General features: G+C 42.2%; 2 protein-coding genes across 8 annotated transcripts in view; one reads left to right on the forward strand and one right to left on the reverse strand.

Annotated features, from left to right (window-relative positions):
* The window catches only part of zmp:0000001114 (suppressor of tumorigenicity 14 protein homolog), a 36,893-nt gene extending 31,573 nt beyond the window's left edge, over window positions 1-5,320 (reverse strand). Inside the window, exon 1 of the mRNA XM_036538029.1 lies at window positions 5,029-5,320. Within this exon, the coding sequence (XP_036393922.1) occupies window positions 5,029-5,052 (24 nt within the window). The 5' untranslated portion in view covers window positions 5,053-5,320. The remainder of the gene's footprint in view (window positions 1-5,028) is intronic.
* Window positions 5,321-9,218: 3,898 nt separating this feature from the next.
* The window catches only part of aplp1 (amyloid beta (A4) precursor-like protein 1), a 34,768-nt gene continuing 20,823 nt past the window's right edge, over window positions 9,219-23,163 (forward strand). For 3 of the 7 annotated variants that reach the window (XM_036538031.1, XM_036538033.1, XM_036538035.1), the window contains exon 1: window positions 9,221-9,643. In XM_036538031.1, coding sequence (XP_036393924.1) covers window positions 9,584-9,643 — 60 coding nt within the window. In that variant the 5' untranslated portion in view covers window positions 9,221-9,583. Of the gene's footprint in view, window positions 9,644-23,163 lie in introns of all 7 variants that reach the window. The other 4 variants (XM_036538034.1, XM_036538038.1, XM_036538032.1 and 1 more) reach the window with 3 other exon arrangements.

Here is a 23,163-nt window from a genome sequence, read left to right on the forward strand (position 1 = left end):
ATGAAAACGCTTCTTCCCATCCACACAAGTGATGGTCCCACCTCGGTTCTACTTTGAAAGCGACACAAATCACGGTAAACTCATGAATACGAGGGCCAGTTAAAACAAGGAAGCCGTCCGCCGCACATGCAAATGTGGCTCATTTAGACCATGGCTGTGCCTTGCATCTCAACATCAGACAGCTTCACATGCGATCAGTAAATTGTGGTTTTTGGCTCAGCAATTCTAAAGATCAGCCCCTGCAAAGCACTTTGTCATTCTAATTACTTGCTCCAAACTTCTCCTATAGTTGAATAGCAAACTCACACAATTAAAATTTAGACTTCACAATTCCAATACCCACAACAGTCTATTTTTCATACAGACAGCAAGCATAAACAAAACTTAATGCTTAATCAAAATGCACTACATTAGAGGATTTTAGGATTGCAATTAAAGAATTAATGACTAGAATAAAAGATTAGAAATTTACTGTGCAAGCACCTCCTGAATATGAACCAGAGAAGAGGTCCAAAGAAATGGCATTTTGGTTACCCTCTCAGATTCTGTCACCAAATCCTTCCACAATAATGTTGTGGAACACAGTGCTGATTCATTCCAAGCTTGGTGTCAAGAGGTCAAAACGGAAAAAACTTTTCTGTAAACCACAACAATTTGACACCGATTCCCATGGATCTTAGTGCCAGATGGACCATCACAGTCAAATTTCCTCTCTAAATTTAGCCACAAAGAAAAGAAGTGGCTTTTCGTCTCGCTTGATTGGTTAACCCATATTGTGACCTCCCTGCATAGCACAATCCAGCAGATACTGTAGTCACTGTACAGATGGACAAACTGTAATTGACATGGAAGTGATGGAGCTGGACTGAGCTCCCATCACGCGTGTCCAATACAGTCCGATTTAACTGAATTCTGAATTCCACAAGCGGGCAGGGGCTGGCAGACTGCTTCCAAATTCCATTCTGGTGTCAGCTTACAGCCCCGCCCCCCCCCCCCCCCCGGCCACCCCCCGCCACCCCACCCCCACCAACTGCTGTTGCACTTGACGGGTGAGAGAGGGAATACCTTTGGACTAGCAGACTGTAACTTTCATTACCTGGCCCCCTTTGATGTGCTCTTATCCACCTGCCTTAGGGCTGCGGCTGAACTCACCTGGGAAAGGACAATGCTGCAAAGTCAGGTCACCCTCCCCGCACTGCCCCCTCTGCCCAAAACCCTGAGGTTCAGATCACATCAGCATGAGGCCTGACCATGTCACTTTCCTACCATCCTCACTTTTTTATCTACCTTCTAACAACACATCGCTGCTGAATCCGTACGGAAGCACGTCCATTTTTTTAATGAACAGAGCGATATTGTCTGGCCCCAGACTATTATGCCACCTTTTCACAAATTGTAGAGAATGAGCATTTTTGCTTTGCGAAATACACAAAATACATTAGTTAGGGATGACTAATATGAGCAGCATTTCCTACACCCACCACCTGTCCGGGGCACAGAGGGATAATGATGTGACCACAGTTTGTGTCATTATAAAAAACACTCTCATCGCAGTTCAAGAGTCACTGTAATGATACAGTACACTGTCCCTCCATCTCTTTTAAATAAAAACCCTGCAGTTCTTTAAGTTCCAGTGTGTGACAGCAATTGTTCTATCAAAGGGGTCGGTGACAACAGGAAGTCCCATTGAGATTAATTTGTGGAGCAACACAGCCGCGCTTCCATTTGTTGAACAACCTTTGAGTCACCTTCTCCTGGAAATCCGATGTGACATTTTGCCACACTAACTCATAGTAGGCAATCAGACTCCTTAAACCAGTGTGGCACAAAACAACCTGACAATAATCAGTTGGGCTGGACTGATGATAACTAAATAACACATACTCCGGTGAAAAAAACAGCAATTTTGGGTAAGGATCTCCATTACAAGAGGTTAACAATGATTTGTTTATGCCAGGGGTTCGACATCATAGCCAATTCATTACAAACGGTTGAGTCAATAAGGGAAGGGGATTTTTTTCTGCATTTGTAGTCTTCATAGTGCTTTATAGGAGATTCAGCCATGATTACTGAAGAGCCACAGACAAAGGCACACCACCCAGCATCTTCCCATATGAATGAGTTTCCCTTTGGAAACATGAGAACACAAACACCACAGACTGCAGTGTACACATTCCTTAATTTAGGGCTTCCCGTTGTTACTAGCATGTCCTATTATGACTGGACTGGAAAAATTCCTGGAAAGCACAGTGACATCAAAAGGAGGTGGTCCTATCTCAAACAGGCACAAACACCTGCTTTGGAACTGTTCGACTAAAATAATGAGACAGCACAGCACAACCATACAACAGTAGTGGTCGTCGATCCTGAACAGTTAAAGACTCCATGAATCCCAACATGGAGTCAACCGTAAAATCAAGACAAACAAAATGTGATAAAAGAGCCTGGATTATCTGAAACTCCACCATAAGGGAATAACACATGTTTTATGAGAAATAAGAATATGTTTGCCAGAGAATCATTTCTGAGAGTCCCTGTGTATATTGAAGGCATAGCAAAAGATATGGCAATGTCACACTGGATTTGAATTACAGCCTCAACAAACAAGAAGGCGAAGCAGATACAACCATATTGTATGTGGCCATTTTCCCCGTTATGGAAAGGACTGTGCCTTCTTGCTGTAAACACAATACAGCAGCTCCTAAAAATGTTTACAGGGTTGTTGAAAATATGCAGCTCGCAAAGAACTCAGAAGACTGGAACTTCATTTGTAACCCTTAAATCACAGCCGGGAAACAAATGCTCCACCTAGATCTAAACTGCAAGTGGGGAAAATAGCAGCTTTTCATGTTAATACGGCAGATGGTTCCCCCAGAGTGGCAACCCCGGAAATGACCAGGACAGACCACAACTGCTGCTAACTTTACCTTTTATACACGAGCACGCAAGGTAGCACTTTGTAAGATGACCTTCCTGAGGCCCCTTCATAGAAACAAATTTATGTGTTAACGATCCCACAGCCCACCCACCCCCATTCTCTACCCTTTCTCTAAGAATAATGGTACCATATGGGGCGAACTTGCTGAGAGGCAGAAAACCCTACCTTTTTCTGTGTGTTGCTCTCCCTGTGTATCTGCAATGCAAGGGAGCTATCTAGTCAGCTCCACCGAGCTAACAGCCAGACTGTGGGAATCGAGTTCCTACAAGCCAGAGATAACACCGGGCCGCAGAGCACGGGCAGGTCTGGGCAGACCGACATCGTTTGAAATCGGAAACCCACATTGGATAACACTCCAGGAACAACTTCTCCTCATAGAAAAAGGAGCGGCCCTGACATGGACAGTCAGGACATGGACAGAGAGGACCAAGGGCAGACAGTTCCCTGCAAAGGTCACCGGACTGGCTGAATTAAGGTGTGGCAATACCTGACACAGGAACTGCTTTGGCTTCTTTTGGTGTAGTGCCGGAATGGACTCATTTCCTGTGATGGTGCATTACTGTGTAGTGTGGGATGTGTGACACATAATGTGGCTGCATGTGCCAGCCTGAAAATGAACACACTGGCCCTTTGTGATGTCACACACCATAAATATCCACCGAAATTCCTGCAATAAGTAGGAGTGTCAATCATTTGAGTCTGGCTGACGACTCCTGCCTCAGGTTAAAGAGTAAATATGTGCCTTTGCACTGCAAATAGGGTGTGGTAAGCACACTGGCAAAAATGACACTTTCAGTATCAACGTAGCAAATGAGGATCTCCTATTTCCTATCTCCCCTGACAAACAAAACACACACAGAGATCCTTAAATGATTCAGTCAATACATATGTCACTATTCTCCATACATACATACATACATACATACATAGTCCTACACAGAAGCCTTCTGAAAACAACATAATTGGACTAGGAGGAATGGAAACTTCTTTGTAAAGCATTGTTGTTTTCTCCTATGAATTTCAAATTGAAAATTGGAGACGTTAAATATAAACCCGTTAGTTTAACAGAATGTTACCCTGTCCTTTAGACCCCATGCCTACTTCGTGAAACGTCTTGGCTGTGCAGGGCTGTTCAAAGCGCATGACTGCACTGTAAAGGCCCAAAAGTTAACTCAGTATTTCAGAATATTTAAGGTGCATTATGTAAGAAGTAGTTGATAGTGTTAACAGGTGACAAACACATTTGACCCACTGGCTCGTCAAAACAGAAGAGAAGTTTAAAGGGGAAAACTACAAGAAAAATAAAATGAAGGGAGAAGTAGAAAAGGGCAGGGCCTATTCCGCAGTCCATAACCTAGGCGTTCAAGGAAATACTGATGAGGAGGTCAATTAGCAAAGCATTGTTTCACAACGGTGATAATGACATTGGAAATCTTAGCTGGAGGTGTGGAGACAATTTAAAGATGCCCTCCCCTCCAAAACACTGTGCAACACTGGGCCAAGCTAATTTGTAAAATGGCAAAAGGGGGAAAAAACAGCGCAACAAAACAACTAATTGTGTTTGAAAAACAACTGTAGTTAGGGAGGCTTCCCTGCAATCGATAAACGTGGACATTTCTGAGCTTTTACGCTCTACTTTCTTCACATCTCACTGCCCAAACCATAAAATTAACCTTGTAAGTTCATATTATGTGTGGTTTTACCAATTAAACACAGTAGCCCTAAGTCTGAGGGCCCGTGTTCTGGTGTAAGACCAGGACAGCAGGCCTAAGCCCTATTTTTTAAACCAAGGCGGCTGACATTCTAATGCCGTTTGTCTAACATCTGCGTTAAAATATCATATATTGAATAGCATCAACAAACGTTAAAATAGACAAAGCAAGTTGTGGAAATATTCAGAAACACTGATATTTTCCTTGGACGAGGTATTGTCTTCATCTTGATCAACTGCATGATGCGGCCAATGAGTCTAATACACTTTGAGGTCGTGAATATTATTTTTCCTTATTCAGTGGATATACCCATGTGTTGTAGTAAAAATACGGGTTTTATTCATGAACGCGCGTAGACAGATTAAAACAACCACTTACCTGACCAAACACGACGGAGCTCATTTCTTTGCTTCAGTACTAAACTTTGTAAACTTCCAAATGTGGTACTTCTTCCTTCCTAAAAATCGCGACAAAAGCGTCCAAGTAAAAGTAAAAAAATAAATAAATCTAACTGAACCACCCAGTCACTAGAAGTATATCCGGAAAGCGAGTAACAGGTGCACAGTTTCAGACAGAAAAAAAAAAATCCAGTTCAGGCTTGCACCCGTAAGACTTGCGTCTCTCATCTAAATCCTGTTGGTTGGGTATATCGTGTTTGGCGTTGTACTACTGAAAAAACGTTTACTGAGAATTTAGTACACTAGACTGAAACTCCTTCCTTCTCACACCCACATGACAGCTGTGACGTAAACACCTAAGTCGGACCGTGAAAGGTAGCGGCAGCGTTCACTAACTAGCCCTTAAAAAAGGTTCGGACGCGGAAGTGAAACACACTCTCCAAATTTGTGCACATGCGATTGATTATAATATCACTTTTTATCACTATCCCGATCATTTTTGGATTCCAGAGCGTTCGATTCCATCATTTTAGTGTACGTTTTGAAGAACGATACACCTCATTGTTTCCAATCAGATCAAGATTCCTACGTGAGGGGTTGTTTTGACCACATTATGATAAGTTAGTCTTAAAACAAAACCATCGTTTATAAATACGTGTGCCTTCGGATTTGAGGTGATCTCGACCGGAGGCCAACCCTACCACCTCACTGTTGGTAAAACCGAAGACTTGTGAATAGACAAAATATGACAATATATGTGGTCATATTTGGTAAAACAATTCTGTTGATTTAATGCCGTTTGACATAGAATGACATAGTGTATCATAGTCGCGCAGTAGTTTAACGCTGATGCAATATGAAAAATGTGCCAATATGATTGCCAAATATGAGAGCATTCTGGAATGTTCCGGTTGTTTATGTTGCTGGCAAGAATCCCCAAGGAAATACCATTGCTGAGAAGGTCTTATAATGCTGTGTCCAAGCCCGTCGCAATAAGGTCGGATTTCAACAACGAAGCAGTGACCTCAGTAGTGACTCAGGACCATCTTGCCAGGACCAGCGTGCGATGATATTGCATTTGATATTATAATATTGCATTTTACAATGGTGCCAAAGTAGACCTTCAAGCGATGTCATTTGAGCAGAATTTCCAGCTAGGTGCCTATATCCAGTAGTGTGGGTTGTGGGTCAACTTATTAAAGTGTCCAGTTATTTAAATGGAAATGTCGTTTGTTTGTTTTTTTCCTGCACTAGTGATATCCAGGCAGATTTGTCATATGATTAAAGGGTTGTTTTAAACTATAAATATTGCAATTTTCATAGCAGTATACTTAACAAAAATATTTTCCTTGTACTCGGGGGCAAAGTATGGCTACAACTGTGCTTTTGGACGATTGGGTAGTGGGTTTGACAAAAGATTTTTCACCGACTATGTTCGTCTGCATCACCATGGAGGACAGCCAGGAAAATGTTTAGCAGTTGGGCGCCCTCAAGTGTTCGCATATTATATCTCATATACACCGAAGACAGGTACGGCGCCAAAGGATTTGTCTCCCTGCAGGTCTTCTATATACCTTGTTTGCTGCGTCTCCTTGCCAAAGGTTTGTCTTCTAGGCGGACTTTGATGACTTTCCACGCAACTGCGCATTTGTCCTCCGAATTGTGATTACTGAAATTTCAAAGACATCATACAAATGTAAATATTTCATGTATTCGATAACAGCATTTAAGAACTATCCGGTGCTGCTTTCTGTTCATTTGTACATAAATCAGACCTCACAAAAAGTCACAAAATTTGAATGTGGTCGCTTTCACTTTTCTCTCAGTTTGGTTCATGTCACCGATACACTGATGGGTTGAGGTAGGGCTCTTGGCACGTAGGGAACAGATGGCCATTTATAACGCGTATCCCCCCCCCCCCTATATCTATAGGCCTAAACATAAAACAACAATATAACAGTAATAATTATAATGGCAATGATCATAATCACGATTATTGTGTTATTTTACTGTATTCATGTTATGCTAAATGAAACTTAGTTAATTGTTAATAATTTGTTAATGAAACGCTCACGGGCAAATTAATGAATCTACAAATAAATTACGTCAAATATCCCTCAACATGTAACACTGATTCTGTGGAGAACATACATCGCTATTTTCTGTAAAAATATGGGTCAATATTACCGTAGAATATTTAAGATAGCATTTATTACTGCATATTTGATTTGAATAATATTTCACCCCTTTAATATTTAAAATAAAATCCTAATACATTTTAAAATATTTATTTAAAACGTATATGCTGAAATTTTTACACATTTAGGCAATTATTAGACTATTTTATCCAGAGAAACTTACAAGTGCAAACAAAAAGGTTAGGCTATGAGCGTAAATGATACCATTGATTACAACTGATACTAGGAGTCCTTACATAACATACAGAGGTCTGCTAAGTGCCATCCCAGCTAACACACAACATTGCAGCAACGTCGCCAATAAGTGCTCATTTGGTGACATTACTAAATGGCGACGTTCTTGTGACGTCGCAGCAACGTTGCCATTTGGTCCCGTGGATAACGTTGTCGCAACATAGTAGCCATTAGGTGCAAACAGGAGTTTGCAGATGTAGTGCTTTTACCTAGCAAAAATATTTTAGTATATCAAAACATGTGTTTGATATTTGTATATCAAACATGACACGCCACTTTATGCCTATAAGAAAACATTGGCCATTTTTCATAAATCCGAATCCCAGTTACTCTTTAATATTTACACATTCCTCAAGATGTTACATTGGATCGTTGTAGAAGATATTCTTGACTTTTAAGTGACTAAATAAAAAAGTATTTTGAAGGTGTGAGTATTGTTGTAGTGGATAATGTGATGCATTATTAGCATCACAATTGATGACTCATTCCTTGTGTGCGGTCAATATGACTCCCTGCATATGCAGCCTTTTAATCACTTCTTACCAGGACAACAAAGTCATCCATGTGAACGTTTGTCCCATACATAGCCCATCCAGCTCATATCTTCTGAAGACCCACACTGAATTTCATGATACTGTGTGTGCAGCATCACTAAGACTATTTTACAGTGGTTATGAAGTCAGATAGGACACTTAAACACACTGCAAGAACTTAATTATTCAAGTGTTGAAAATGTTTTATGAGCAAAAAAAAAAAACAGGTATTGTTGGATGAATTCCTTTTTGTTGAGATACTTCACGGGTAAACTCCAAGGGAGAAGGGGACATAATTAATAAGCAGAAAGTAATTTTGGAGCTGAGGCAAACATATAAAGCAGAACGGTATGGTTCTTTTATGGCTGTTATTTGTGTGACAAAGTAGTGTGATTGAATGAACCCAACAACTTATTTTAGTGTCCTGTATTGTCCATTCATCTTAGTTCTGAGATTGCTACTATTACTAGGCTACTGCAGCAACAACAACTACTACTACTGCTACTACTACTATTCATAATAATAATAATAACAATAATAATAATAATAACATTAAATAAAACTGCCTTTATTATTGACCATTTCATTTATGTAGCCTAGTCCTTTTCTGACACTCGGAGTACTTTAAAAAACCATGTGAAGTACTTTACAAAACATGTCAAGACAGATTAAAAACAAAATGTAAATTAAAACAATAATAAGAAGAAAGTGTACGTGTCAATATGACTTGCGAGTGACAGAGCAAATAACGCGGATTGTTAACAGCGATGGGTTATATTACTGTACCATTTTTTTTATTCTACGATGGATCCCCACTTAGATCTCGTGGCGATTAGAACGCACGTACGGAATATTATAATTTGAGTTTACGCCGTTTTCTGTTTTCAAAGCAATGATGCCAAAGGGTAGTTCGTGTTGACGAGTGTGATCACAGTGATTTGTTCTTGCTCCAGTTATTAATACCTCCTTACTTAAACATTGTTGTCGCCTCCGGGCTGACAACAGGAAAGAGGCCTGACTTTTCTCTCAATTTATTTTTTCTCTCAAATGTGCACTTGAATGAACAATGTAGAAGACTGGCATCAATTTAACTCATTTACATTCAAATGCAAAAGACACAGGTTGGCCTTTCGAGACATCACCCCGTTCTGACGACGTATAGCAGCAACCAATCCGTTATCCTTTTTTCCTCTGCATCTCCGGCAGGCGGCTCTCTCTTCCACCTCGTCTGACCGCAGTCTGTCTCTGTCGTGCATAACACTGTCCAATATTCTTGGGTGAAACAGCCCCATTGTACGCCTGTGGTTGAGGCGACCAGAAAAGGGCTTGGTTTTCCAGCGTAACAAGCGGCCACATAATATCGCGACCAGCGATTGGAGCGCAGAGAGGAGCGACTGCGAACAGCAAGTAGACGTACAATCGCTTGTAGGACAAGTGATATCGGAGGCAGGCACCGACGCAGATTAGCACCGTTGCTGTAGCTGTTGTCGAGATACCAGACTTTTGGCACAAATTAGGTTGAAACAAATAAAAGACACATTTTGGAAAAACCGAGAAGGAGAAAGCGAATATGGCCCATACGGCGCTATCAGTTTTAATGACTCTGTTCTACATTTGGGGAAACGCCGAGGTAAGATCTGAAAATCGTATATTTGAATTCAACATTATGATTTATCTTATTATTTCTATGTGTGCATACTGTGTGTACAGGTATATTTTTATTTATGTGCTGTTGATGTTTGAATAAATGATAATACGCCCGTCATTCATGCCCTGAATAACCATAATAATCTTAATCTTTCTGCTGATACGTGGAGTACCATTATCTTGTGCACACTGTAGCCTATTTGCAAATGACTGCGTAGGCACTGCCATCTGATAAATAACGCGTGTCGCCAAGAATGAAAAACATTTCATCTGCTCTCCCGTATCGCATCCCTGCATTGCTGGATTTCTATTATCATTATAGTTAAAAAACGCCAAAAGGCGTCAAAAAATGAGACACATTCTATAATTAAGTTATTGCAGTTTTTACATTTAACTGGAATTGCGTAATATATCGTTATTATAATTGCCTTTCGGTCGATCTGCCCTGTTCTGCTGGCTCCAGCAAGAGCGGGGGGGGAGGGGGGGGGGGTGTACCATCTGGGACGTCGCTTTGATAAATGGACAGATAAATTTGTCGAACGTCTTTATTGCAGTAGGCGGGCCGCGCTTTTTCCATAGGGGGATGGTTCCTAAAGACTAATTGAAAAAATGATTTGGGTTGTGAAATAGGCCAGTCCACCTGTCGTTGTTTTTTTTTTTTCCTCAATACTGCACCAACAAAGCGTTATATTGCGCGAGGCTGCAGGCTGAGCATGCTTTTCACATAAATAAATAATCGAGCAATGTAACGTTTTGCAGTTTGTGTTTACAGTGCACGTGCAAGTAGGTTGCAAACATTCAGCCTGGCGACCAGCACATACATCATGGAACATGTGGTCGTGTGGATGATCATGGATAAATTACTTCTAGCATTGTCGTCATGACTGATATAGACACCCCCCCCCCCCCAACACAATCTTATTCTTATTGCCATCACTATTTTGACACAATAGACACAAAATGAAAATGTGAACATTTTTTACCACGTATCTAGAATTCTGTCAAAGGTGTGAGAGACAAACGTTTACGTTGGTTGGTGGTTGACACTGCAGTAGGCCTTCCAGCACCCGGAGGAAAGGAATAATATTTCAACCTCTGCCAGCATACCATTAGTGTCTACCCTCAGTTTGAGGCTGTGCCCATAAAAATGCAAAGGTCCGACTGAGGCCAAACTGCCGAATGCATTGGTAGATGATGAATTGAGCAGGAGGAGGGGGGAAGATTCGACCGAAACGGTGGGCTCGCTAGGGTGTGATGCAGTGAGGCTTGTCCCTCTTTTTTTTTAGTGAAAAACAATATTCACATAAAGCCAGTGGGGGAAAAAAACTGCAGGAAGAAGTTGTCTTTGTAGCAAATCAGTGTCAAACACTAACGCTTAAAGCATGACACAAAGTTGTGCAAGTCGGATCACAAATAATAGCTCAGCTGCAACATTATGGAGCATATTTTCACAGAGGGAGTAGTGATTTACGACAGGACCTTTACATTGGCCACCATGACGGTGAGTCGTGATGCGGTTATGCAGAAAAACGCACTGTGCCACACCAATGGCAGAGGCTGAAAAAAAACAGCAGTTCTTTATCCAATGCATCCAGTTGCTTCTCAGATCCCTTGATTGTTCTTTAACATAATCTTCAAAAGACCGTGCTGGTGAGAGACAGAGAGTAGGTTTGTGTAGGATATGCAGATGTGGTGTGTTCTACGCTATGACCACTAAGTGGAATTAAATCCAGGCCGCTTCGTCTGATGTCAGCGCGGCATGACCTGTCGTATCCTAAAGGGCATCCGGGAGAGACTTCTCTGCGTGACAACCACCTGATCTGAGGACTGAGACGGAATCGATCACGACCGGACTATGACTCACTCGACTTTCGCACTGGTGTGGGCACAGCCAATAACAGCGCAGTTCCGGAGCATAGGTTCACTCCCTCTTTGCAGACTTTTTCCACACAGAGACATAAAATAGAGGCTTGCAAATGCTGTTTCTCACTGGATCGTCACAAGCGTTCCCCCTTCATCTTCCCATTTTAGCCATCTCGAGAGCTCCAGTTAAGCCTGTCACCTGAACAGGACGTGTGACAGTGCCTATCTGTGTGGAATTTTTAATTCTTTAATTGCCTACCTTCAAGCTTCCGCTATGCAATAAATTCAAGGTGTGGTAGGCTGGGAATTAAATCCTTTGAAGTACCGAAATTGCCTTGAGATGTGAAGCACATATGTGGAATTAATCTGCCTGAATGTAGGCCCTCTGAGATTTAAAATCAGGGATGCTCAAGTCTGCAATTGGAAGAACTGCAGTGTCTTCACTTTGACATTTCTGCTTCCCAAGCAGTGAGGACTACTTGGCTGAACCGACGGCAGAAAATATTTTAGCTGTTTTCAAAGGCCTGGGAGAGAGAGTGATGTAAAGAAAGCCTCTGACATTAAACAGCCAAGAACCAAGACAGAAGAAGCCATGCTTTAGAAGAACCCATGAAACCTGTGTATTCAGTGAAAAAAGAAGAAAATATCACGGATGCACTTTATCTCCTAAATAGTACAAGTGTACTTTATCCCCTAAATATTACAGAGTACATTACCCCTTTCCTTGGATGATAAGCTGAAAGTGAAGTCCTCAGCCTCCAGCTAAGGTCCTGGCTAACCCCGCTCTCTCCAGCTGTTCCAAATGCGTCAACGGTGACCTCTGCCTGCCACTTGGAAGTGATTTTGGCTATCAGCAGAGCTGCAGACCTCAGGATAATGAAGGGGTTCGGGGACAACTTCGTGGGAGAGAAGTTAAGAGTGATGACTCAGCCGTCTTAGCGTCCACAGATCATTAAACGGTGGTCACTGACACTTTGAGCATTGCTCCACAGGGTCGTCAGCACTAACCCCCCACATACTTCTCATGCGTGATGTAGTGCATGTGGCTCACTCTAACTTGCGCACACCCTCATATTTGCTGCAGGGTTGCTGACTACAGCGTCAGCACCATCTAGGTATCTCTGGTTGCAAACACAGCAAGAAAATTGCATGTCATTACTTGTAATGTAATTTGGTTGACACATTAATCCAAACTGTCTTAACACTCATTGAACCAATTGAATAGAAATGCAGCATTATAAATAATTGTGGTTAGTGGTTTTCATCAGAAAAGAGAGAGAAGGAGAGAGAGAAACTAACCTCGGGCTTTATTCATGTGTATCGCCCATGTTGATGGTAGCGAGTTAGCCCAATGTACTCTAAACACTCTGGGGGTGTAACTATAGTTGCGTTTAAATGCTACTGAACACAAATATTTCTTAATCATGGATGAACTGCAATTGCATGACCAAAGAAATTTTTACTTAGTATGATCAAAAATATTTTAATTTCATTTGACATTTTCTCCTGCTTTTTCATCTCAGTATTCACCAAGCTGCAAGAATTGGAATTTGTTTTTGCGATATGGAATGCACTGGATTGAAAGGTTCAGGGCCCTTATTTCAATCTGAGCTTTTTATTATTTGAATATTGAAGTGGGCACTGACAACATAAAAATGAGCGCATGTAAATGTGAATGCGATGCATTTAGCAGGGCCATTTTCATTTGGATTCACATGCAGCTGATTCACTGCATGGTTATCTGTTCATAAACCCTTACCCACTCAAAAGGAAATATTATTTCAAACATATTTGCTCCTAGTCAAATGCATTTTCTTTAATGTTTGGATGAAGGGCATAGTATTTGAAGTGCACATTAAATTGCAACTTAACCAAACGTAGGCATTTTGAAAGCAGAAGCCTAAAGTGTGTTATTGTACACACACACAAATAATGTAAGTTGGAGGAGTCAAAAACACCACTGTGGAAGACAATAATCTCAGAAGTAACCTGAAAATAACATGACATCACTCTTCTAAAATGTGGAAACACCACCAGGAGGGTACTCTTTAAAATCTATTTTTTAATCTATTTTAATTAATTGATTTTTTTTTGTATAAATATATATATTTTTTATAATAAATGTAAAAATGGTTGACCTGATATACTGTGTGATTTAATAATGCTGAAAGTCTGAGATCACACAAATGTAACACAGCTACATCAGTACTGTCCTTTGTAAGTGTACAGTATGCCATTATTGGCATTGCTGTGGTTTGAAATCATTTCATTGAGTGTAGTCCCTACAGCTCATTTCTCATTGAGTTTTCTGCCGCCATTCTCTGAAAACAATGATAACTAGTTCACGAAACAAGGATTATTTTACGCATATAGCTGATGGAAGCTTAGTTTGAGTTTATTTTGAATTTTCTGAAGACAGTGGGTATTTGCAGCTGAACCCCAAGGAATGGGACTGTGGACATACAAAGGAACAAGCAACAAGCAAATACAGCTTTCACAAGACCGACTTATAAAAACTTTATATGTTCAACCCAGATATTTTTCTGTGTTTTCTGGTCGCCGGGGAACAATGTATGCCTTCAGTTGGAAATGATAACTCTGTGATAAGACGCCGCAGCTCCTGAATCTGGGCCTTCCACTAGCATTGGATTGCTCACAGAGGCAAAGCTTACTCTGCAAAATGGAAGAATTATATGGACATCTGTTCATGGCACAATGCTGCTTCGCCTTGCTGAGGTTTCAGCTACATTTGCAAAACTGTGATTGGCAAAACTTCGCTTTTTTGGACAGTATAGGAAACTTACAGATGTAAAGCGGATCAAGTTATTTGTTCACTGATGTTCAGCAATGGTTACTGAAGTTTATTAGCCATAAAGCGGTTCCTTTCTGAAGTAATTCCACAGTGGTAAGAGCATTACTGGGATTACTGTTATGCTTAGGAACTGTTGTGTGGCAAGAACTGCAAACGCACACTGTAGCTTTAAAGTCAGGATTACATATTGCAAGGGCTGGCTTACACTCTGATGCTAAGTATAGCAAAACCAGCCTTTTTTGCGGTTTACCATTGTTTGCTTTATCAAAGTTTACCAAGGTAGAATTATGTTGTCATAACCTGCTGTATTTCAAAAGGGTCGTCTGTGGTTTAGATGTGTAATTCAGGTGAATATTTGGTATATAATGCTATGATAAAATCTTAAAGTACCTCAGCTACATAGCCAGCGGTGGTTTAGTTTGTAATATCTTTTGTGATTCAGCCAAAATGTCATAAGGTGCAGTGAGATAGCATTGTTGTCCTGAAAAGTCATATCGTGAAAAATATTTTGTTTTGGAAAAAAGGGTCTGGAAGCTGCATTATGTCATTTTTCCACTTAAATGAATGGACTTTTATCAATATCAAACTTCTGATGTTTTCCCTGTCTGAGGGTTGAGGTTTCTTAATGGCCAGTTTGCTTAATATTATTTATTCTGTTCTTAGATAATTTTCTGTGTCAAACAGAAACCATTTCAGAACTTTTGACATTCAGCCCTGATTGTGAAGTCCTTGTACGAAATGTACGAGCCGATGCCTACAGGACTATGATGTCACTCCACAGATTCCCTTCAAAATAAGAGTCTAGAACCCTATCACACAACCTGACAGCCAGTTTGATTGTTGCCCATGAAAAGCAGTGGCAAACGAATTAGAGGAGACCTTGCCTATTGCAGGTGATGTGCTGTAGAGATCTGTGGGAATGAAATCAGTGAGTACTGTACTGTACCGGTAATAAAACCTTATTTTATGTATAAAGGGGGATTTGTTCCTGGCTTTAAAAACAACAGTATTTTCAGCATAAAAATAATATAATAATGCAATAAAAATGAACATGCTGCAAACATATGTCATATATTAATGAATGAAAGGGAGGGTGGGTTGGCACAGTCCTCTGTGGCCCAGAAGCAGTGTGCTGGCGGTCACCAATATCCCACATTGCTAATCGCAAATCCGCGGGTGTTGATAGTCTCCTGCATTCTCACTCTCATGACTAATGTTGAAATGACAGTAAAAAAATGGAAAAAAAAAACTACGATATCAGATGCGTGTATACTCGGTACATTCAGTGTGCACTTGGGATCTAATGATTCACAGTAATTTCAGTGGCCTGTGATCATTGGATGAAATGACCTTAAGATGAATTGATGAAATGTGAAAGTCATGAATTTCTCAGTAAACTTCTGTCAGAAGCAGCGTAGCATGTTGTAGCAATAAATAGTAATTTTACTGAACACATACAGTAGGTCTGTTTTTGTTGTCATTCCTCATACACAAATTGGAATTTTAATTTAGGAGGACAGGGCAGAGCTAACAGGCTAGCCGGGGAAGTCATGAATGTTTTCTCTAGACATCTTTTTAAATAAGTACATTTTATTGTTTTGACCTTTGCTTACTTCACATTCTTGACTGTCCTGACAGTCAAGTGATTGCTCACTGGCTACTGTACTTAGCAAGCTTACTATTTTTTAAGCGTTTGACAGTGTTAGCTGGCTGGTTTTAAATTTACAGAGATAGCTAAATAGCTAGTGCAAGGTGCCAGCATGTAGAAAATAATCAAACAAAATAAAAATTGCAGGGAAGCCAGTGGAGTTTTAAGAAGGGATTCAAGTGAGAACAATACAAGAGACCACAGCAGTTGTGCTCTAGCATCAATAACTCTTAATATTGATATTGAACCTTTTGATAGCCAAAGCATAGTGAGACAGTTTTGTTACTGAAAATAATGATTTTTTTTTTAACTTTTGAACTCATTAACAAGTTATTTGGCAAACTCTTACATGGTAGATTGGTGTTTTGTAAAAACCTGTAAATATGGTTTTGGTGCACCACTAAAACAAAAGAATTCGTAATTTCATAATTTTGCCTCCATACACAAATTCTGGTCAGTTGGTTATCTAGTTCATTAACAGAGGTCTAGTTAGCCAGCTATGTTGGCATCACATGTAATTAATGTCTGAGTGTTGTACCACAATAATAGGATTGTTATACTGTAAATTAGTTGAAATCTTATTTGAGGCAGTCAGGGATTTAATATTAATATAATTAGCTATGTCCATGCATAGCATTAAACTGTGATGTGTATTTGAAGGTCAGTTCTGTCTACATACCTGTCAGCCGAAAATAAGTAGGGACAACTCCACTGAATGCAGCCAGCTAGCTAAGGAGTGTTTTTTCATTCTTAGGTGATTTGCACTACAATACAACTCTGGAATAAGAGAAAAATCGCAGTTAATGGCAATTAATTCCTGTATTTGGTATCTAAACCATATTTTATTTGTGTTAGATTTATCTGTGTTATTTTTTGGAAAGTGTGTGAAACATCCCAATTCCACAAAATAAAACAGCTCCTATAGTTCACTTCTTATAGGAAACTGCACCCAGGCTAATCTCACTTGGTCCTGAGGTATACCTGTTGTTAATGTAAATCTCACAAAAAAACAAAACCATGTTCAGAGGTATTTCAGTCCTGGCAAGTTTAAACATGTTTCAGATGCTGGAACCATATAAAACAAAATCATACATACTGTTGTTGAGCAACATTTTCCGAATAGTTTGCTTTGAGAGAGATATCTGGTTTTGTTGCAACTCAGCAGATGCACTGGAGGCACAGTCTTTTGCTGTAAGATTTGACAAAAAGTAGTAGTCTTGGGTGAAGAAAAGATGGCAGTCATGTTCAGCCAACAGAAGGTCATGTAATGTCGATGTCTTCTATGACATTGAATATGCACTACTGTAAACCCTGCCATGAAGTGCAGCATTGGACATGTTCTCTGTACACCTGCAGTGAGGCTGCTTGAATTGAGTAAAGACTTTTGATCTTGTCTTAGGCATCTCTCAAAACCAGATCCTCTGGTTTCTGTGAGGACATATTTTCACAAATAAGTGTAGAGAATGCACACTTAAAATCAGCTACAAAATGTTGTGTTAGCTCGCCTTTAGCATTCTCGTTGCACAACGCCACTGGCGCCACGCCCCTGTGTGCATTCATATTTGGAAGGCACCAGATCTGTTCAAACATGTTGGTGCCAGAGCCCGGTTTTAATTAATTTCAGAGCCAGGAGATAATCAGTTTTCGCTAATGGTTTCAAAAGCGCTTTATACCACAAAATGCTCGTGCCGCAGGCAAAATGTACCATTTTGCTGTGTTACACGTTGTATTCCCCGGATCGCTACAAGCAGAGGAAGGAGATAAATTTAGGAGCTCTGAATAAAATCCTTTGTTGTCATGGTAGGCTTGGTTACCTCTGCTGGCTATGAAACATGTAGGCGTCACCTATGAAGGTGAAGTGTACAGTGAAGGACTGACACATCATTGCAGGTCAGACTGATATACACTGAAGACATGATTGTGCTGGCATTGTGTACAATGCTGTGTACAGTGGGCATGCCCATTGTATAGTATTGAGTCCTGAATGTGTTGCAGAGGAATGGCAATGTGAGATTTCAGTGTGTCGGTGGGGCATGGGAGAGTAAAAGTGTCAAAGAATGTCAATGGTGTATGCAGCCTTGGTTTCTCTCAGCACACGAGACGGCTCGGGCACAACCAGCGAAACCACTCCAGATCCGAGGTCCTCTCTGGAACGGGCGATAGGAGTGAGCATAATTGGAGAGGTTTTCTTTTTTCATAGGAAAGGCTCACCCCCGAAAAGCGAGCTTGATTGCTACTCTGCCTTCCCGGGGAGAGCTGGTGGGACCGCCTGCAGCATGGCTGCGGAGCGTTGATAACGCCCCTCCACCGGGTTCGCAAAAAATCCCTTTTCTCCAGCAGAGCGGGAGAGCCGAGGGGGAAATTAAAAACCCACTGGCTGCGGGCAGTAGCAGTGGGAGCGCAAGCAGATTCATTCCTGTCATACATACATATTCACAGGTGGCCAGGAGCCGGGAGGGGGGAGGACAGCTGGCCCTTGCCCGTGGGTAAAGTGCAGGCATCGTGAGTTAGGGTGCTGATTTTGTGATTTTGGTAACGTGACTTGGCCTTGCATACCGGTATGGGCCTGGTGCAAAAAGACTGGGTTTAGCCCTCGTGTAGGGATTTCTGGAAGCGAGGATGGCTGATAAAAGGAAGCCCAAACTATGAAGTGAAATAAATTTGGACAATTTAGGGGTAAAGTTCTGGAATCCTGGTGGGTTTCAAGCCCCTTTTGACTGTTTGTAAATTATGTTTCATCGCACAAGGCGAACATTGCAGAGCACTGGAACATCGAAATGCTGGCGAGGATTGAGTATCCGGTTTTGGTGGTCCCCGTTTTGACAGGATGAAGTTTTGATAGTGCCTACCACAAGATAAATCCATCCTTCTGTAGCACCAGGCAGGTGATGACACCCCAGATCATCCACAGCGTATAACTTCCCATCGCCCAATCCACCCCCCCCCAGTGATGTGACATGTGGCGGCCGGGCGTTCCTGCTCGCCACTTTGAAAAGATGGCGCGCTGCGGCAGCCCCATTAATTATTGAGGGCCTTGGAAAGGTCCGGGCTCTCTCTGTCAGATCGACTCCAGCACTCCTGTCACGCACTGTTCCCGCGCCACCCTCACCCCCCCCCCACTACCCTCCAGCACGCGTCACCACACATATCTCGGCTTTTCCCGAGCCACTTCTGCCTCTCTGCTTTTTCATATACTTTGCCTGCTCTTCACGTCTTGAATTATTAATCCCCCCCCCCCCCACTCCACGCCCACCTCACCCCCCCCGCGCGTCCTCCGCTCTCTGAATCATCACCCTCATCAGCCCAGGGTCTGCTTTGTTTTGAACGGCAGCCTCTGGGGGGAATTGTGTTGCTCTGCTGGACTCCCACTGTTCCACGAGCGCCGCCTTATTCGCCGTCCCACACCTCAGGAGCAGCCCCTTACCACAGCAAACATCTCTACGTCCGCACACACCGTTTCCACCCTCTCCCTGATGTCGATTTGTGTACCCAAAGCAGCTCTGAGTACCCCTTTATCTCCTCTGATGCCAGCCAGCTGTGTAAAAGCAAAGGTCGGCGGTCGTGCTCGGAAACGTAGACAGGGGGATTATAGATGTGGATTCGCGCTTTGCATAAATTCAACATCAGAATTCATTAGCAGCGTGAGACGTGCTGAATTGTTGTCATTATCTCTCACAGCGGTAGGCTCTCTCCTGCTCCAGGCTTCATCATATACAGGCTGATATTTATGATGGGGATGAAGACTGGTTATTATAGATATGGTTCTCCATAGTGGATAAAAACAAAAGAAAAATAAGATTTTTAGTCACACTTCAAGAGGTTTGCATTATTGATTCTGTATGTGACAAAGTCATGCATTTCCCATAGACAGTTGTAAAGACAATAATTGCCTCAAGAAATGAAATAACATGAATATTGGATCATCTGAAAATGATTCAGGAATATAGACCAGTGTGATACAGACATGAATCTCAAAAATTGGTCTGGTCTGAAATGAGATAACCAGACACACAAAAAACTGAAATGTCCGTTGGTTGCACTGGCCTATAGTAGATAACAGCTTAGGATTTGTCTATTGTATAATTTTTCTTTCACTGCATGCATTGCTACAAGAATGTCAGCCCTTGACCCATTTCTCCAGCCTGGACTAAGCATGGTCAAATTGTGTGGAAATTTCCAGAGAAATATTTTTTTCCCATTTTTTCATTGTGAGAGGCCTGGGCTGTGTCTGAATCAGAGTGATAAGCTTCAGTCAGATTACAGATAGACCCGGTGACTATGTGCATTAATATATTCGCTTGAGGGCAGGCAGGAAGGCTTCCAACCTAGTTGTATTGGACATGGGGTAAAGCTAAATGTAAGCAGGGGCTGATGGGATCATTAATGCCTGCTAGTGCTCTGTTTTATCATTCCACCTGCACAGAGGCTGTGCTTGTCAACAGCAGTGCATTTGTCTGTTTTCAGGTAGAACAAGATTGTGATATTTACTCCCTCAAGCAATACCATGCCTTCATGGTCAGAGGTTTACGTCCCATTTAAACATGAGGCCCCTCTTTCTGCGGTGTCGCTTTATTAAAGTGATTTCACTGGCTTGACATTATATATTACTGTGTGCCTGGTGACAATTACAGTAAGGGACAGTTGGATCATATGTATTTTGAAACTAATAGAGTGTGTGTTGCGTGTGTTTATTGCACCATCGAAGATAAACAGAAGCAAGCATTACTGACCTAAGTGAGGCTGGAGCACGGGATGAAACATATGCTTGCTTAATTAACAGAAGCAGAGAGAGGGAGAAGGAGAAGGAGAGAGAGAGAGCGTGTGAGTGAGCGGTACACTCGAAATTCTGCAGGGAGCGGGTTGCTACGGTAACAAGGAAGGTAACTGGGCTCCTGTGGGAGGTGTTTCCACGGCAACCGGCCTCAGTGGCCAAGTGATGCTGCCGAGAGAGAAAGAGAAGAAGGGAGCGAGAGATGGGAGGGGTGGAAAATGTGTGCCTGTGTGTGTGTGTGTGTGTGTGTGCGCGTGTGTGTGTGAGGTGATGAGACAGAGGGAGCTGATGAAAAAACGTATGAGCATGAGACAGGGAGTGCCGTGATGCTGCGCGTCATTAATTAGCCCTTTATCAAGGGTATGTTTCCGCATGGAAATTTCTGTCAGGCTAACCAAGACTAATGCAGGGATGCCCAGTGCTTCACACCTGCACTGGGGCAGCCCAGGGCAGACTTATTCTCCGCAGTAGCCTTTGTATTCATTAAAACAGCATTAGTGGCCCTTTCATAATGGGAGAAAAATACTGAGTAAACACTGGTAGCTGGTTATAGAGAGATGGAACCAATTAAGGCAGGAAGGAAGAACATTTAAGTGCTTCGCTCTTTGTTCTGCAGTGCTGAGTGGCACGTGTAGAGCTGAATTTTCTGACCAGCCAGGTTGAAATTGTACCAAATGTCAAAACCGTTTGCAATGAAAAGAAACTGCGACACTGTGAAGGCCATTAGGGTGGAGAGAGACCGTGGCACATGTGTCTCTGGGCCAGTTCTATGGCTGGTATTACAATACCCCTGACACCCCCTCCCCACCACCACCACCACACACACCCCACCCCCTGGTCTTCCTGTTGTCTCCTGGTAGAGCTCAGCAAAACAGCAGCTGCTAATTCATAGCTCACTGACAAGAGAGCCCCCCCACCACAATACTGCTCCCCCCCCCCCCCCCCTCCCACCACCTTGCTCTGTTTCCCCCTCCCCCCTTCCACCCCTCCTGACTCTTGCACCTCTTATTAAATTATGAAATTTCATATGCAATTCATCTGACATATGGGTCCCCCAGCAGGGCAGGAGGAGCGTTTGAATTGATTTTTTTTTTTTGAAGGAGAGAGAGAGAGAGAGAGAGAGAAGGGTGGAGGAGGCCTTAAATATCCAGTTAATGTAAAGGTGGCAGTGGCAGCTACCATCACCTTGATTTCAGCCCCGCCTTGATCCCGCTTCAAAGACTGCCAGTGGAATAAAATGGATACGCCGCCCTCTCTCTCTCTCTCTCTCTCGGATGCTGAATCCTTAATCGCTTGTGGTTAGAAGCTCTCTGTTTGTGGCGAGGCCGTTTGACGGTGGATGAGAAGCCCAGCAGAGGCGACACTGCAATGCTGTGCGGGGCTGGATATTAAAAATGCAGGCATTACCACAGACCCTGAGACGCACCAGACGGAAACCGGCGAGGAAAACGCATACACATACCGAGGAGAGTAGTCAAATAATATGGCTCGACGACATGATGGGTTGCTTTAAGAAAAACCGCAATATCCTGATCTCCAGAGATCCCCTGGAGCCAGAATACACAACAACAAACCGAAAGAGAGGAATGAGGAAGGTGGAAATTGGATATGGAGCAACACAGAGCATGTTTTTGCTATCAAAGGCAAAAGAAAACTATATATACACTCGTAAACCGCATACCCACAAAAAACTATAAATCTTTCATGGGCTATTGTAGTAGATACAGTAGTACAGAAATATTTTTCAATGGACGGTTTAATTTAATCAAGCATATGCAGTCATTTGATTTAAGGTTGGTTGATTTAATGGGTATTTCAAGTCCGTCATCCATTGGGGTGAACACACTAGAATCCTCCTCAAAACTGCTACATGACATGGAACACCTGTTTCTGAAAAAAAAGAAAAGAAGGGGAAAAAAAGCTCAGTACCAGCCTTATCCCCTGAAATCCAATTTCACACAATCCTCTAATCTCTAATAACGTGTGAAGAAAGGCGGCTGGTTCCGAGGTGGGAATAACAGTTTCACACTGGTTACTGACCGAGTTCAAAGGACCAGCTCCGCGGAAGGCGATCATTTGGGAGAGCGTGGATCTGAGACGCTCAGGTTGAATACAAGGGGACCGCTAATCCCGCGACTGGGACGAACCTAGTAGGTCGTGGACCAAATTGTCTGGCTTTTGTGTTTTTTTGTGGCTCCACCTCTGTTTGTAATTGGAAAAGAACTGGAAGGAGGGTGGGGTGAGGGCCTTCACTGTGCTGCCATCACTGTGTTTGGTTTGCTGTTAGCACCATTAGGCCGATTATCAGTTTCCCTCCCATGTCTGTAGGTCCTTCATCCAGCCAGGGTCTCACCAGTGGAGTGTCAGCATGGTTACCTGTAGAGTTCTGGTGCCTCATCCCAGAATTTG

Source organism: Megalops cyprinoides, chromosome 10 (assembly GCF_013368585.1).
Source record: "Megalops cyprinoides isolate fMegCyp1 chromosome 10, fMegCyp1.pri, whole genome shotgun sequence".
NCBI lineage: Eukaryota > Metazoa > Chordata > Actinopteri > Elopiformes > Megalopidae > Megalops > Megalops cyprinoides.